General features: G+C 46.5%; 2 protein-coding genes and 1 long non-coding RNA gene across 4 annotated transcripts in view; 2 read left to right on the top strand and 1 right to left on the bottom strand.

Moving 5' to 3' along the window:
- LOC110002344 (dual specificity protein kinase CLK4-like) overlaps nt 1–16,637 on the top strand; it is a 444,306-nt gene that overhangs the window by 21,283 nt on the left and 406,386 nt on the right. The window lies entirely within an intron of this gene.
- Nucleotides 1,237–3,675, top strand: LOC110005322 (uncharacterized). The gene is made up of 3 exons (XR_002279100.3): nt 1,237–1,386; nt 1,479–1,544; nt 3,002–3,675. It is a non-coding gene; the product is annotated as an uncharacterized lncRNA (long non-coding RNA).
- On the bottom strand, nt 6,348–14,529 carry rbm41 (RNA binding motif protein 41). Its single transcript, XM_065963131.1, is given in 8 exon segments — nt 6,348–6,620; nt 6,722–6,806; nt 6,808–6,870; nt 8,324–8,835; nt 9,738–9,942; nt 10,096–10,297; nt 11,644–11,760; nt 14,402–14,529. Coding segments are annotated over 8 exon segments (1,332 nt in total). The 5' UTR covers nt 14,410–14,529; the 3' UTR covers nt 6,348–6,480.

The following is a 16,637-nucleotide window of genomic DNA, read 5'->3' as shown; positions in this document are numbered from 1 at the left end:
GTATATGAACGTGAGATGGTAAAAGATGTGTGGTCAGCTATTCTGGTTAGCTATTTTATTGGGTATCTTACTGGGTGCTAATTCGTCCTCTGAAGTGTCTTCTTGGGTGAATGAATCCTCAATCATATCGGGGAGCAGTCGTAGGAAGTTAAAGGAGAAAGTGGACTTTAGGGAGTGGAGAGATGAGCTGGCAGCACAATGTTCCCGAGGCAGCGCCCTGCACCCTGTGTTTACAGAATCAATAACAACATGAAGCTTTTCAGATCTATTCGGGCTCCATATGTGGAAGTGGTTGGTTAAGAGGATCAGGATCATATTTGATGTGCAGCACGCTGATATCGTGTACAGAAAAAGGAGCAAACATGAACTTCATGTGTTTATCTGAACCCTAAATCAATTGACTTCCTCCTGTTATAATTTTTCAGTCGACAAGTCTTTCCCCCGAGCTGCATCAGGCGGGCGCCCTGTCCAACACGCCTGGACCAAACGTGACTCAGCTGGATGTGGCCACTAACTGTGATGTCCGTCCTCGTGGTTAATCGTGCTGTAGATAACCCTGCTGAACTCGGGGGGGTTCTAAAGACCAAATATCAGAGCAGAGCAAACAGGCAGCAGAGCAGCCTGTGCACCGAGGTAACCAACTGTCTGTGCACGGTCAACAAAATCCAGACCTGCAGCGCAAAAAATTCCCTCTCAGAAAGATCCACCTTCTCCAACTAAACAAACAGTGCACAGAAAGCTGAAGATTACTCGTAATAAAGGTTGCACATATCAGCTTAAGCAACATTTCTCTGCAATAATCGGAAACATTGAAGCCCCTGACCACCAAAAAAGAAAAAACACACAGCATGTTCGTATTGATGAAATCTGCAGAACTGTGACTGACACATTCAAACCTGGTTTTCTATCAATAATGCTGCCTAGATAATTATTAAACATTTTGAAGGAAATTTAGTGCACTCTGCTAAAGTCTGGGAAAGCTCTTGGTTAAAAAACTAAGAAGTGCATCCACCACGAGCATGAAGCCCCCCTGTCCCCCTTATCTTCAAATTATCATTTGAAGCTAAAGTTCATGCCAAACAGAACATTTCACAAACCTGCAGAATAAAAAGCAAAAGGCGAACTGAAGCTGTTCTGGCAGCATTTCTTGAATTTACTAAAACTCTGTAACTCTGTTCTGATTGAACTTTGCTCCATAAACTCACTTAAATGGGGGCCGACCTGGTGAGGGGGGAGCTAGAAAGAGAGAGAGAGAGAGGTACAAAAGAGAGAGAGAAGGTGAGACAGAGGGAGCACTCGGGAAGCCGTCAGTCCTGCTGGAGGAGAAGGAAGAAGAAGGATAAGGATCTGATAAGGAAATCTTGTGAAAACCTGAATCCTCTGCAGGTTTGTAAAACCTTTTTATTTTCCAGAAAAAATAGCTTTTTTACAGCTTCATTTTGATAAAAGTTAAAAATGTTTGCATGTATTTAAAACAGATATAATGGAGCTAACTGGGACGCCTCTGATGCTGTGACGTGGAGCTTGATTGGACATTTGCAGCGGTAATTTCTCATCATCTTGGATTCCTGTAAACTCCTGTTTTCTGCCTGGCGTGCTGCACTTCACACGCTTGGCTGAGCCTGTTTATTTGAATTACCTTCATGCTAATATAATCAGGTGGTGATGAGGGCGGTATAGGACTTGACTTAGGGTTAAATCCATGAGAGGCAAAAACAAAGGAGAAGTAAAGCTAAGAGAGCAGGATAAGGGAAAGTAAAGCGCTCACTGACCTGTTTTGATCTCCCTCTAAGAAGATTAAAAGGTTGAAGACTTGAGTGTAAACTGCTGGAAAACATTCAGTCTGACCTCGTCGCTGAAAAATATTTAACGTCAAGATCATTTTAAAGACATTTGGTATCTCTAGAAACACTCCTTCTACTTGGATGCCATGATGCTTTTAGGCTTTTCTTGCACAGCAAAAGAGATCTCTGTATCCAACAGGTTATTACTTTTTCTTCTTCACAGCTTCTGCAGCCGCAGGTGAGTTCAACCTGGTTTGTTCATTTGCTCTTTGAAGCATGCCAGAATATGGAGGAAGAGATCATCTTCCTTTACAGTTTTTGCACAAACATGTGGCTTTCTTTGTAGTGGTTGAACTCAGACTATAGCCCCTTAAAGGATCTCTGTCTCCTCCTAGAGGAGGCTTGAAGAAAACACCCGATCTGTCCAAGCTGCAGCCTCCTATAAGCTGCTCTATTTTCTAACAGACAGACAACAGACAAAAGACAGACAAAGACTCTTGTTTCCTGCAGCTCTGCAGAGCTCTTTATGGGTACCGGCTTTACAAAACCTCTGCAGATTTCGAGTAGGAAACAGATGTTTAACACAATAGCTTGACATTTTTAAGGAGTAGGTTGAGGGAAGAGCTGAAAGGAGGAGTCAGTGTTTGACCTACATTCTCTGTCGGGGAGAGAAACTCGACTCTAAACGAATGCATATGTTGCTTTCCATTGCAGTGCATTTCCACTTTGAATGTACTTATTGAGTGATTCGGCTTTTTTTCCTCCTCAAAAGAAAGCACCGCCCTACAAGGCTGCAGAAGTTTCTCTCCCCTTTCTGAGAAGGTTTTAAGATTTCTAAAGACTCAGAGGTAGCAGAGGATTTTCTGGAACAAACTTCACCAACAGAAAAAGGTGCATGAAGAGTGAAAGGTTAGGAAGAGGTCAAAATGCTCCAGGAACACAACTTGTAGTAAGAAGATCGTCTTTATTAACAAATTAGACCGACGCGTTTGGGCTCGTGTGATGACCCTGATGAAGGCCACAAACCGAGACGCGTCGGTCTAATGTGTTAATAAAGTGTTGCTGGAGCATCTTAAAGTCTCAGAGGTAACATTTTCATCCCTGAAAGTGAAAGTATTGAGAAGGAAGATGAAACTGTTTACAATCCCTTCGATCATCTCTTCATCCTTGATCTCCTTTAAAACTAATCTAATGCTGATTTAAAATGTATTTAACAGGTGTTTAAAAGCCTCAGGGAGAGACTTCAGGGGAATGCAGGTCTGCAGGACGATGTCTAGCTCTCCTCTCCATGACGACACAGACTCTGTCCTCACTGCGGCGCGGCTCGCCCGCAGAGGATGGACGGAGGGCGGGCAGAAGTCGAAGTGGCAGTTCTCCCACACGAACAGTTCACCTCGTCAAACGACCGTCTCGAGATCAGACGAGAATCTGGTTCAAATCTGCGTCGAGGTTTATGTGAAGGACTCCAGGAGCAGGCAGGGTCCAGTCTTCAGCGGCAGGACGACGTCTGACAGCAGAGAGAGCGGTGTAGGTGCATTTTTAGCAAACAGACAAAATAATACAAACACTCTTAAAGACAAGCAGAAGATTCTCTGCAGTCAGACGGGTGTCGTCTACGTGTGGGCGTCGGGCTGTCGCAACAAAAGCAGACCGTCCAGACGGTTCAGGCCCCCGATGCTGCCCGTGATCCCTGAGATCTGAGCTCTGCATAACACTCGGTCATGACGACTCTTCCTGGTGATGATAGAGGTGCTGAAATCTATCCAAACTGTAACTAAACTTTAAGGTGAAAACGTCACGGCTGTAATGATTGAGTGGATAAAATGTTTTTATGATACGATGTGTTAATGCTGATTTTTTTCAATAAAATAAAAATGGATTTCTTTATTGTTCTTGTAAAAATATCAGCAGTATGAAAATAACTGTTTATTTGACATCTCGTCCGCACTGACCAAGGGGAAAAAACAAGAAGGAAATACACACCTAGAAAATGATTATTCCATGTTTTGAATTTACCTTTATTGGACTCTGAAGTTCCTGAGATTCAAAGCTAGTTCCAAGGAGGGGAACGCAAACCATCCATCCATCTACAATATACACTGCTTGTCCTGTTCGGGGTCATTGGGTGTGAGGTGGGGGACGCCCCACATTTTAAAAAGTGGGGGTTTAAAAAAGGCTTTAAGAAGCTATGTTGAGTTTTGAGGTTTAAAATAAAATGTGTTGATCATTGCTTCAGTTTAGGGTGGACCATGTTTTTGGTTTACCTCCGGGGGCCCCAAAGCTTTCCCCTCTTTCCCCCTTACAGGCGGCCTCGCTGGTCGTTAGTCAATCACAGGCTGCCATGCAGAGAGAGACAATCTTTCACACTCACACCTACGGGCAATTTCTGGACACCAAATAACCTAACGAGCATGTCTTTGGACTGTGGGAGGAAGCATGACGCATGCACGGGGAGAACATGTAAACTCCACACAGAAAGAGGGGGGGGGCACCACCATGCAGCCCTGTGAAAGCAAACCAGTTGAGGTCAGATAAAATAAAAAGAAAACACAAGTGCAGATTTCAAACAGACACAAGGAGAAGACTAAATCCAGGTCAAAGAAGGCAATTCATAGTTTCAGGGACTTTAAGCTGCAGGGCCTCACTTTGTTAAAGGGGGGGGGGGGGGGGAGTAGATCGTTTTTATCGAGATACTCTGCAGAATATTCATGAAGAAGAAAAGAGAAAGAGTTTCATCCTCAGTGCAAACCCTTAGAGAGGAGGCCACCTAGTGAAACTGCTGCAGGCTTCCTTAATAAAGGAAGAGCTTCACTAAATTGTTCATGTAATGTTGACATTATATCATGACTCAGCACTTTCCACGTCACAGCTGAGGGTGAGAGTAAAGGAGCAGTTCAAGTGATGACGACAGAAACAAATCCTTAAGACATAAATTCTATTATTTCAGTTTGATTATGAGTCAGTTTAGTGAAAATCATTGTGTAAAGGTTTATTTTCTGGGCTTTCTTTGCCTTTATTCTGAGACAGGGCAGAGGATGGAGTCAGAAATCAGCGAGAGAGAGAAAGTGGGGTATGACATGCAGGTGTCACAGGTCGGATTTGAACCCGTGCCCCACGCTTAGAGAACTAGCCTCTGTACATGAAGAGCGCACTGAAACAAGACGATGCACTTTGAGCATAGAAGGATATTTTTAACTCTTTGATAGACGTCCTTGAAAGCACTTTTGATTTTATCGATGATGTGTGTTTCTGTCTTCAGCGTTTCTTAAATCGCTGTGACAAGTTTTTATATCTTTGAAACGCTGAATCTCGTGTCTGCAAAACCTTTTTAGAAACTAATAAAGAAACCTTGAGCCTTGAAGAAGTGATTAATTATACTCATCAAGCTTTATTCAACCCCTTTGGGTTGAAGCTTTGGTTGATTCTGTCTTCACTCTGCAGCAGTGATGACTGAATGGCTCCATCTAGTGACCAAAAAAGAGATCGGTGTGCCTGATTCTAATCCTGTGTCTCGATGTGGCCTGCAGAATGTGAGTGAAGGAAGCTGCAGACCCAGAGCTCTCATGGTGCATTCATGTGGTCTCGGACACGTCGGAAAAACGAGATTCCAAGTTGTAAAAATGCATGCTCAAGCCGGAGCAACAACTCGGACACTCCGGAAGGAATTAGGTGCCCGACTTGCCAACTTGAAGGCATATTTGTCATCACATTGGGGGAATGATATGTGACTGCAGCTAGCACAGCAGCTCCCTACCTGACACTTCTTTTGTTGTGACACTCTCATCCACACACACACGACATCACTGATCCTACAGATTCAAATCATTTTTTCAGATCTTGTTTTTGAATGAGTAAATGATCAAAATAAAACCCTTAAAATGGTGAAGGTTGTTGTTTGCTGAGCTTTTGACGATGAAGTTGTTCTGATTCTGAAGAAATCCCTCTGTCTTTAGTCAATCCTGTTTTTATTTCTTTATCTTTAAAGGTCACATATTCTCCTCCTCTTCTCAGTGTAAATAAGTCTCAGAGCTCCTCAAAACATGTGTGTGAAGTTTCTTGTTCTAAATCCACTATGATCCTGTATTTGATCATGTCTATAAACCCTCTATTTCAGCCCTGCTCAGAACAGGCTGTTTCTGTGTCTGTACCTTTAAATATGTAAATGAGCTGTGTCTGACCACGCCCCCTCTCTGGAAGGGCTTGGGTGTACTCGGGCTTTCTCGCTCCATGTCCTATTGTTTACGGTGAGAAGGCAGACTCAGAGGGCAGAACAAACACCTAGCTGTGGGAGTGTCACCCACCTGGGGGAGGGGCTACTGCCCTTTGTGATGTCATGAAGGGAAAATCTCCAAACGGCCTGTTTGAGCACACATTTTCTAAAAAGTGGAGCAGGCAGAAGACGGAGAGGATGGACTTTTCTCATCATTGGGGGGTTGTAGACTAGAGACACATATTAGAGGAACATGGAGAAGGTGACCTTTAAAGTTTTATTTGTAATGTTTTTAAGACAGCTTCTTTTAATTGTTATAAATAGAGTACAGAAAATATGATCATAAATATTAGTTTGTAAAAAAAAAAAAGTAGTTAATGAGTCAAACTGGGAGAGAGAGTCATGATTCTGAAACTTAAATAAGACACTATTATTCACATCTCGACGAGGCTTCAGGTTGTTGTCAGGAACAAACACTTTAAAGTCTTAATTATTCCCCTCCTGCACTTCCTGCTCCGTCTGTTTCCCCTCTTCCTGTCGCTCACGGCCAAACTCAACCACCAAAGGTTTCCCGTGTAAACGGTATCCGTGGACCAACCGCAGGGCGCTGTCGGCCGCTTCAGCGTCTGCCGGAGAAAAAACAAACACACTTCAGAATAAGATGTGTGTGGTCCTCTATGGTAACAGACAGAAGCTCTCTCTCTCTCTCTCTCTCTCTCTCTCACACCTGGCAGAGTGACGAAGGCCTGACCCTTCATCCGTCCTGTCAGCAGGCGGTAAACGACTGGCGCTCCGTTCTCCTGCTCAAACCGGGGAGAACAGCGCCACCAGCTGGGACACTGATGTCTGTGCACTCAGGTTCTTCACACACAGGACCTGCAGTGAAGAAAACACAAAGATAAAACCTTCAACATGAACCCTGTGGGTGCTGAGTGGAGCCGATCAGCCATATTACCTGAGACCTCGTCATCTTCACATCACTTTATTACCAACTACAGAGTGTATAAAAATGGACGTAGCCTAAAGTTATGTCCAACCTGAATGAAGCATTATTTGATTGATTTTGATGAGAAAATGATCCTTCTTCTCTTCAATGTTTTACAGAGAGAGAGAGAGAGAGAGAGAGAGAGACAGAGAGAGAGAGACAGAGAGAGAGAGAGACAGAGAGAGAGACAGAGAGAGAGAGAGAGACAGAGACAGAGAGAGAGAGACAGAGAGAGAGAGAGAAAGAGAGAGAGAGAGACAGACAGAGAGGGAGAGAGAGAGAGAGACAGAGAGAGAGAGAGAGAGAGACAGAGAGAGAGAGAGAGAGAGAGACAGAGAGAGAGAGAGAGAGAGAGAGACAGAGAGAGAGAGAGAGAGAGAGACAGAGAGAGAGAGACAGAGAGAGAGAGAGAGACAGAGAGACAGAGAGAGAGAGAGAGACAGAGAGAGAAAGAGAGAGAGAGAGAGACAGAGACAGAAAGAGAGAGAGAGAGAGACAGAGAGACAGAGAGACAGAGAGAGACAGAGAGAGAGAGAGATAGAGAGAGAGACAGAGAGAGACAGAGAGACAGAGACAGAGAGAGAGAAAGAGAGAGAGACAGAGACAGAAAGAGAGACAGAGAGGACAGAGAGAGAGAGAGACAGAGGAGAGAAAGAGAGAGAGAAAGAGAGAGAGAGAGAGAGACAGAGAGACAGAAGAGAGAGAGAGAGAGAGACAGAGAGAGAAAGAGAGAGAGAAAGCGAGAGACAGAGACAGAAAGAGAAAGAGAAGAGAGACAGAGAGAGAGACAGAGAGAGAGACAGAGAGAGAGAGAGAGAGAGAGAGACAGAGACAGAGACAGAGAGAGAGACGAGAGAGAGAGAGAGAGAGAGAAGAGAGAGAGAGAGAGAGAGAGAGAGACAGAGAGAGAGAGAGAGAGCGAGAGAGACAGAGAGAAGAGAGAAGAGAGAGAGAGACAGAGAGAGAGACAGAGAGAGACAGAGAGAGAGAGAGAGAGCGAGAGAGACATGCAGGGAAGGGTTTTTGTTTCTAATCTCAGCCACAGATTGTCTTGAAACTAAAATTTAAAAAGAATATTTTAAAGTGTGTTTGTATTTAAAGATAGCGTTGTAGCTAGCCTTCATATCCATCAGGATTCATTCATGCAGGAACAAAAACTTTTTGGTTTAAGTCAAATTCACCAAACAGAGAAATTTCTTCTTGCATTGGCAGATATTTTTGACTAATTAGAAGCAAAATCGTATTTCTTTGCATTCTATATGTTGAATGAAAAGTGTATGTGGACGTGTCAGGGGAACGTGGAGTGTAAAGACATCGATCTTTTTACAGCGTGTATTTTGATACCTTGGACGGTTTCCCTGGCTGGTAGTTTCTGAACCTCGGGATGCTCCTGATCCCCTCCTCAGATTCTCGGTTGTCAAGGATTTCTTCGTCTGAGATCGTCTCTATCTCCCCTCGGAGAGTCAGCGGCCCCTCTGACCTCGCCGCCCCTGCTCCGCGCAGACTGCCGATTGGCTGTTTGATATTTATCTGCGCCGCTGCAGCCGCTCTGTCCCGAGCCGGCTGCCGCTCTGAGGTGACTGAACTCCACTCTGACTGCTCAGACAAACACCTGGTTTCACCCTGAGGCTCTGACTGAAGGTCGGACGCTTCATGTGATTGGCTGCTGTCCTTCTGTGAGTCCTGTGATTGGTCAGATTCAGTTCTGTGTGTTGACGTGTTGGATGTTTTGGCTGTTTCTCCCTGAGAGTCGTGATGTGAGGCCCGCTGTCTCTCCCTGCAGAGAACGTCTCTGTACAGAGAATCCATTGGATCAGAGGACGACTCCCCCTGCTGGCCATCCTGGTTCTCTTCATCTGTGGAGGAAAACACAACAAGGTTACATTTCCTGGCATCGACCTCACTGACATGACGGCGACTGAATCACTGAATTCATCTCCCCTTTGCCGCTGTTTTTATATTTTTAATACTCTGATTTTCCCACTTTACTCATTTTACATTTTCTCCACGTTTTCAGACTCCTCCCTCTTTTGCAAACGTCGCTCAATCACAGCTCAGTGTCTTTATCTTTAAGACTTCTTAAACCAAACTGGAGATGGATGAAAGCTTTAATTTAACGCCTGTAGATTATTTTTTACCTTTCAATAAAACTCTGAAGTCTCCTCTGATGTTCGGAGTTTGTGGTCCTCGCTTTAAAATAAATTCTGCTGCCAAAATGATTTTCTTAAGCTCAGTAGATATTGAAGTTTTAGTTTCTTAGAATTAACCAGTTCAACCTGCACAGCTTCCCTCTAACTCCTCATCACATGCTCTGGTCGTGTTCCTCATGCCGGTCTGCAGGTTCATCATCATCATCATCATCATCATCATCATCATCAACCTTTATTTAAGTTCTCAGAGAGATGATTGAGGGCGACCCTCATTTACAATGATGCAGAGAAAACATAAATGATAAACAACGAGAAATGAGATAAAGCTACTACAGAAAATAAAATCAAAAAAAGAGCAATAAGAACAATAAAATAATTTAAAAGCTTGAAATTACTACAGTGATAAGTCAGTAATTAAAATAAAATGAAACAGTCACAGTCGGGTATCGGGCGGTGTCAGGTCCTGTTGTAAAATGTTCCAGGAGTTTGCAGCACTAACACTAAAAGCAGTTTTCCCCAGGTCAGTCCTGGCATGAGGAACCTGGAGAAGCAGCCTCTCTTTCTCTCGAGCGGGTTCATATCTCTCTTCAGATTCATGAGTACCATACCTCTGTGGTAAAGTGCAGTGAGGAAGCCCAGGCGATCAGTTCCCTGGAAAAGCGCTCGTTCAATCTCCATCTCCCGGCGTGACAGCGGCCGGCTGGAGGCGAAGCGCTGTGGGCGGGACATGAGCTCTGCACGGGCCTCGATCTTGTCTCTGATCACCTGCAGACGCTGCTGCTTCGCACCTGGAGCCGCACACACACCATGGGACTGTGGACACAGGAAAGGGGGGGGGGGGGGACAGATGATGTTAATACAGAATAAATAAATCAGTGTTACAGTGACATCATCCTTAATCCTAAAAACATAGTTTAGAAAGTTCGTCATGATTTCCATCACCTCTGTGACCTCTGTGTCTTTTACCTTCTCGGCTCCCTCCGGTGCGTCTCTGCTCTGCCACAGCTGGATCTCGGTGTCGGTCAGTCCAAGCTCCCGGAGGCTGGCCAGCTCCGTCTCCCCGTCCTGCAGGGCCTGAAACTGGGTGAGACTCCTCACACCGGCTGCCTGCTCGCCAAATGGCCGATAGAGCGCCGCCGGGGCGAAGCACTGCTTCTTGGCTACACATCTGCAGGAGAGGACATCATTCAGAATGTGTTAGGAAGGAGATGAGACGACCCTGCTGGTTGCTGGTTTTGCTTTCTGTGTGTCAGTAGGAGTGTCTGGGTCGTCATGGTTGAGAGACAAGAGAAGGAGAGAGAGAGAGAGAGAGAGGAGCTGATCCTCATGTAGCCATGCCTCCTCATTATGTTTGTATTTCATCTAGCTGAACTTTAATGTAAATAAATGTATTCAGTAGCTCCACGTCTTCCTGCCGTCGTTTGTCACTGGCTCTAAGCCAGCCGTGACAGCGTCCTATCACAACCTATCAAAGCCCCTCCCCTACCTGTCTGAGCTCCTGCACCAGCATGCTCCCACCTGCCCTCCCATCCATCCCCACAGTGCAGGTCTAACTCCCGGTCCTGGGGGTCATGCAGGACCTTCTCCATTGCCGCTCCCACCCTCTGGAGCTCATCCCAAAAACCATCAGAGACCCCCCCTCACTCTCCACCTAAAAAGTCGACTTCTTCTGCATCACCTACAACTACTAAGAATCTCTGTCCTCACTCTTTGTCTCTCAGATTATTTATCTTTCTTCAGCGTCTTTGAGTATTCAGAGTCCAGTGTGTTATAATGATTATTATTATTGCTGTAGTGAAACTAGCTGCAGACCCTTCCAGAGGTCTCATTATGTTTTGAAGTTTTCTTATAACTGATACTGAGTGAGACTTTGACGCCCCTGAGGGCCGGGTATTAACCCCTCCTCCAGGCTGCCCCGCTCGTCTCAGTGAAGACAACACAACAGAGTCTTTGTTTTTGTTTTTTATAGCACAGACCGACCTGCTGGGAATAAAGCAGCGGCAGACTTTCTCTCCCACTGAGCCGCTCTCAAACACAGAGACAGGCTTCATCAAGGCGGCCATTTTTTTGTCTCCAGTGATGTTCACCACAGTTTGCATTGGAGCAACATTTTGGATCGATACTGTGGAATGGGATCTTAAAAAACAGACTCACACTCAGAGTCATTGTGATGTGTTTGCAGCCAATTTATTTGATTGTTTTTTTCAATTAAGTGTTCTGTTTTGTTTTAATGAATGCTTTGTGATATTATAAGATTAGTCTTCTTTATGCTTCTTTTCATTCAAAATTTGAGATTTTATGTTTGTTTGTTATTCTTAACTTTATTTTTGTTTGAATGAAATAAAAAAAATTGAAATTTCCACGAGATAACACTGAGCGGGAGACTGCATCTGTTAAATTCTTGTTTCAACTAGCTGAGATGATTCCTGCAAGTGTCTGCTATGTGATTTGTGGTTATGGGACATTTTATTTGATTATCCATGAAAACAAAGCCATAATCACACAGTTACTAACCGCTGGATGTCCACGTCGGTGTGGAGCTGCTGCAGCAGGAGGCTGTGGAGCTGTCGCTGGCCCTCCGTCTCCTGCTCCTCCAGCAGCGGGCCGTCCTCACAGGACTGCCGGCTCACTCTGAGCAACACAACACAGAGAACATCAGGTCACAAACCCCAGTGGATGTTTGCTTATATAACAGTATGATAATGACACATCCATCTCCATCAACAACAGGATACTTTCAGGTGGTCGTGCACAAACATATGAGAGATGTAGACGTTGCTTGATTTCAGTGGGCAGGTGACTGCACAACCTTTGACTGGATATGAGCATACGACACAGAGAGCTTTTGCATGTGGTATAAAATGTCTTTCTCTCTCAGCATGTGCACATTTGACCTGTTTGATGCAGTCAGATGAAGTTCGTGCCACATATCAGATATCCTCAGATTGACTGGCATCAATTTAGTGAGGGGGGAACAAAAGTACTTTTGGATGTTTCTTAGATTTAGGAGAAACATGTTACAAACAGCTATGAATAAATGTTAACCAAGCGTCAAACTCCGATGTTTAAAAGTGAAGCCAATGCGGATGTGTAACATCCTGCAGTTCCTGGAGTGTCCACTAGAGGCTGGCTGCAGAAGCACAGGAAGTCACATACACACCCATTCTAAAAAGCCTGTTTTTACAGCAGAGATTAATTTTGTTTGCCTGTTTCAAAAAGTGAAATATATCTGGTTAGCTCATGTCTCGATCAGCTCGTTAGGTTGACTGAAAGTTAGACTGAGACAGGGGACGCCATCGATGGGACTCCAGCGCCCCCTGCAGGGACAGACGGGGGACGCCATCGATGGGACTCCAGCGCCCCCTGCAGGGACAGACGGGGGACGCCATCGATGGGACTCCAGCGCCCCCTGCAGGGACAGACGGGGGGACACCATCGATGGGACTCCAGCGCCCCCTGCAGGGACAGACGGGGGACGCCATCGATGGGACTCCAGCGCCCCCTGCAGGGACAGACGGGGGACGCCATCGATGGGACTCCAGCGCCCCCTGCAGGGACAGACGGGGGACGCCATCGATGGGACTCCAGCGCCCCCTGCAGGGACAGACGGGGGGACACCATCGATGGGACTCCAGCGCCCCCTGCAGGGACAGACGGGGGACGCCATCGATGGGACTCCAGCGCCCCCTGCAGGGACAGACGGGGGACGCCATCGATGGGACTCCAGCGCCCCCTGCAGGGACAGACGGGGGACGCCATCGATGGGACTCCAGCGCCCCCTGCAGGGACAGACGGGGGGACGCCATCGATGGGACTCCAGCGCCCCCTGCAGGGACAGACGGGGGACACCATTGATGGGACAGACGGGGGACGCCATCGATGGGACTCCAGCACCCCCTGCAGGGACAGACGGGGGACACCATTGATGGGACAGACGGGGGACGCCATCGATGGGACTCCAGCACCCCCTGCAGGGACAGACGGGGGACGCCATCGATGGGACTCCAGCGCCCCCTGCAGGGACAGACGGGGGACACCATTGATGGGACTCCAGCACCCCCTGCAGGGACAGACGGGGGACACCATCGATGGGACTCCAGCGCCCCCTGCAGGGACAGACGGGGGACGCCATCGATGGGACTCCAGCGCCCCCTGCAGGGACAGACGGGGGACGCCATCGATGGGACTCCAGCGCCCCCTGCAGGGACAGACGGGGGGACGCCATCGATGGGACTCCAGCGCCCCCTGCAGGGACAGACGGGGGACGCCATCGATGGGACTCCAGCGCCCCCTGCAGGGACAGACGGGGGACGCCATCGATGGGACTCCAGCGCCCCCTGCAGGGACAGACGGGGGACGCCATCGATGGGACTCCAGCGCCCCCTGCAGGGACAGACGGGGGACGCCATCGATGGGACTCCAGCGCCCCCTGCAGGGACAGACGGGGGACGCCATCGATGGGACTCCAGCGCCCCCTGCAGGGACAGACGGGGGACGCCATCGATGGGACTCCAGCGCCCCCTGCAGGGACAGACGGGGGGACGCCATCGATGGGACTCCAGCGCCCCCTGCAGGGACAGACGTCAACACGTAGGCCTACTCTTCAATAATAGTTTGTTTACTGCATTTTATACCTTTATCACAAAGTTGAACACTTGTCAACTTTTGTTTCTCATATTAGAAAAATAGAAAAAGAGTCCAAAAAAGAAGTTATGAGTCAAAAGTTGATTTCCTATTTTAAACTAAATATAAACTCTTAATAACTTTCTGACTGAATATATCATAGAAAGAAACAACACTGAATCTATTCCAGGCTGAAAGACATTTTAAATGTTGAGTTGTTCTGAGCTGTCAGGCTGCTGTTTGTTTGTTTGTTTGTTTGTTTGTTTGTTTGTTTGTTTGTTTAACTGTTGAGTTTTGTTTCAATTATTCGTTATTTTCTTCAATGAAACACAGAAAGAAAGCTGTCAGAGCTCAAACAGACATCCTATGTTGAGTCATGAAGGAGAACTGGTTGATTATAAAGTCCAATTTTAACGTATTTTAGTATAAAATAGTTAATAACAACATACAGCTGTAGCAGAAGTGCTAACGCTAGCTTCTCCATGACGACAGCACAGTCAGAAGAACAGCGCGAACTAAAAACGATTTAAACTCTTATTTTCTTTTAACAGTTACGTAAAAGTCTTTCATAGTGCACAGACATTGGCTGAAAATGCAATAATTCGTATAAAATTACTGACACTGATAACTCAAAGTTGTGTTTTTTTACCTTCGCATGTTTCCGCCTCGTGCTTCCTGTTCCGCTCAGTGTGGAATCATGGGAAATGTAGTAGAATCCATACATGAACAAAATGATCTATACTCGAGATGATTCATGGTTACAGAGAAAATATTTCGGGGATATCTCTTTTGTTCATACAAATATAACAATGTGTATTTTATTAAGTGCAGAATCATAAAACTGTAAATAAAACTGTAAGTAAATCCTGTAGGCCTATGTTCACCAGATTCTATTGATTGTAGGCAATTTTTTTGCTGAATGTTGCTCTTCTATAATGCAAACCAGACCTGACAATCTGAATGCATTTTTTGCTTTTGTGATGCATCTGAAGTAAAAGGAAAGAAGGCACATAATGTAGTCCATTAAGCCACACCCATCTTCATTAGAGAAGGTGTGGTAATAACCCCATGTCTGTCATCAGACCTGTCTGCCTTTTATTCATCCATGAACGATGTTTTATCAAACGTCATGCTGCAAAGCCTTACTGAATATATACTGTAAACCGCTCCCACCCTCCCCACCCAGATAGAGTGTCCTCAATTAGCCTGCTGGCTGACGTCAGTAAGGTGACATGGGTGCTTCTCTTCACCATCGCTGCTGCAGCTCCGCAATAATAGATGGGAGGGGGGGGGGCTTAGGCTACATAGATGGGAGCCGAGCTGTGCTGGTTGCATGCAATTAAAAAGTTGCCATGAATTAGAGCGCGGTTGTGCAGCAGCTCCCCTCTTCTCCTCCTCCTGCCTGCAGCCGGTGTCAGGTCGCCGGCAGCTCGGCTCCTCTGCAGGGCTGCGCAGCTCCTGACTGACAGAGAGATGAGGGGTGGGGACGCAGGGTGGGGTCACAAGCAGGGAGAGGCGGAGGAGGAAAAGGCAGAGAGAGAGAGCCCAGCCCTTGAATGCACGGCAACAACACGCCGTCAGAGAGAGGGAGAGACTCAGAGAGACTGGCCGTCTTTTGGGGGGAGCAAAGGGAACCTTCGACGCTGCGGATATGAACTGAAAAGACACACTGGAAGAGGAAGGGATCGTGTACCTATATCCCCAAATTTTACTGTAAAGGTGGAAAACTAGCCCCCCCCTAAACCCTCCTCTCTCCCCTAACAGTTCTTATTCAGATAGAGCTACACCCAAAGCCCCGAACCGACCCCCTACTGCTCCTGCTGCTCCACCCCTCCGCCGCTGCACCCGCTCCGGCAACCGAGATGCACACGGAGACCCGTAACAAGAAAGTAAGTGCACCTTATTGACTTTGCCCAGGTCAATGGAAAAAAGAAGCATCTGTGTGTGTGGATGATCTGCCTGTACACAAGCAGAGCTGACACTGTCATGCGCCAAATGTGACTGTCAGCGCGCATACATGTCCACAACAGCCAATTGCAATAGTATCCTTGCAGGCAGGCAGTTTATTTTGCAATTACTGGAGGACTTTTGTAACAACGACCTTATTGCATCGCAAGAACATCACGCTGGAGGCACTGACATTTCCATGTGTCATACAGAAACCTCTCTGTCTCTCCTCTTATCTCTTGCTTTCTCTCTCTGTGCGAGGTTAGCTCAGGTCCAATTTGAAATGCTCTGTGATCTCTGAGAGGCAGGAAGGAAACGGAAGGCAGAAACTGCAGCTTGTAGGACACCATCTTAGCTTTTAAAGGGCCAGCAGCCTCTCCTGAAACACAAACACACAGCACAGCCCTGGGAAGCAGCCAGGTGCACTTGCCTCTAGTTACACCCCTGCGCAGGCGCTGCTGAAGGCTTGTGCCTTTAAGTGAGTCTTGCCTCATCAGAGTGTGTTTATGTGTCAGATTGGCTGGACAGGTTTTCTAAAAAAGTAAATGAAATCTGGCAGTGTGAGCAGACTGGTATGAAACATAGATGCTGAAAGAATGCGACTGTCCTCTCTGCAGCTCCAGATCTGTTTGTTCGATGTTTTGCATGTGGATGGAGATGAGTTTCAGTTTGGGAAACAACAGCCAGGTTCCTCAGAAAAGAGGTGAGCTTTGACCTGCATAGCTGAGGAGAGATTATTGATGTTAGTTACATTCAGTGATGAGCTGCACATGAGGCAGCGCTTTACTCTCACATTTGACGTCTGTTGTTGTATTCTATTTAATTTTTGTTCCTGAATATTTATCAAGCGCTGGCATTGATGACATCACATCTCTGGTGCCTTCACTCATGTATTTCATATGACAGGTGAATAGGAGATCAATGAGTCCTTTGCAGGT

Source organism: Labrus bergylta, chromosome 14, assembly GCF_963930695.1.
Source record: "Labrus bergylta chromosome 14, fLabBer1.1, whole genome shotgun sequence".
Classification (NCBI taxonomy): Eukaryota; Metazoa; Chordata; class Actinopteri; order Labriformes; family Labridae; genus Labrus; species Labrus bergylta.
Note: the sequence above shows the minus strand (reverse complement) of the source record. Positions and strands in the feature narration are given on the sequence as shown.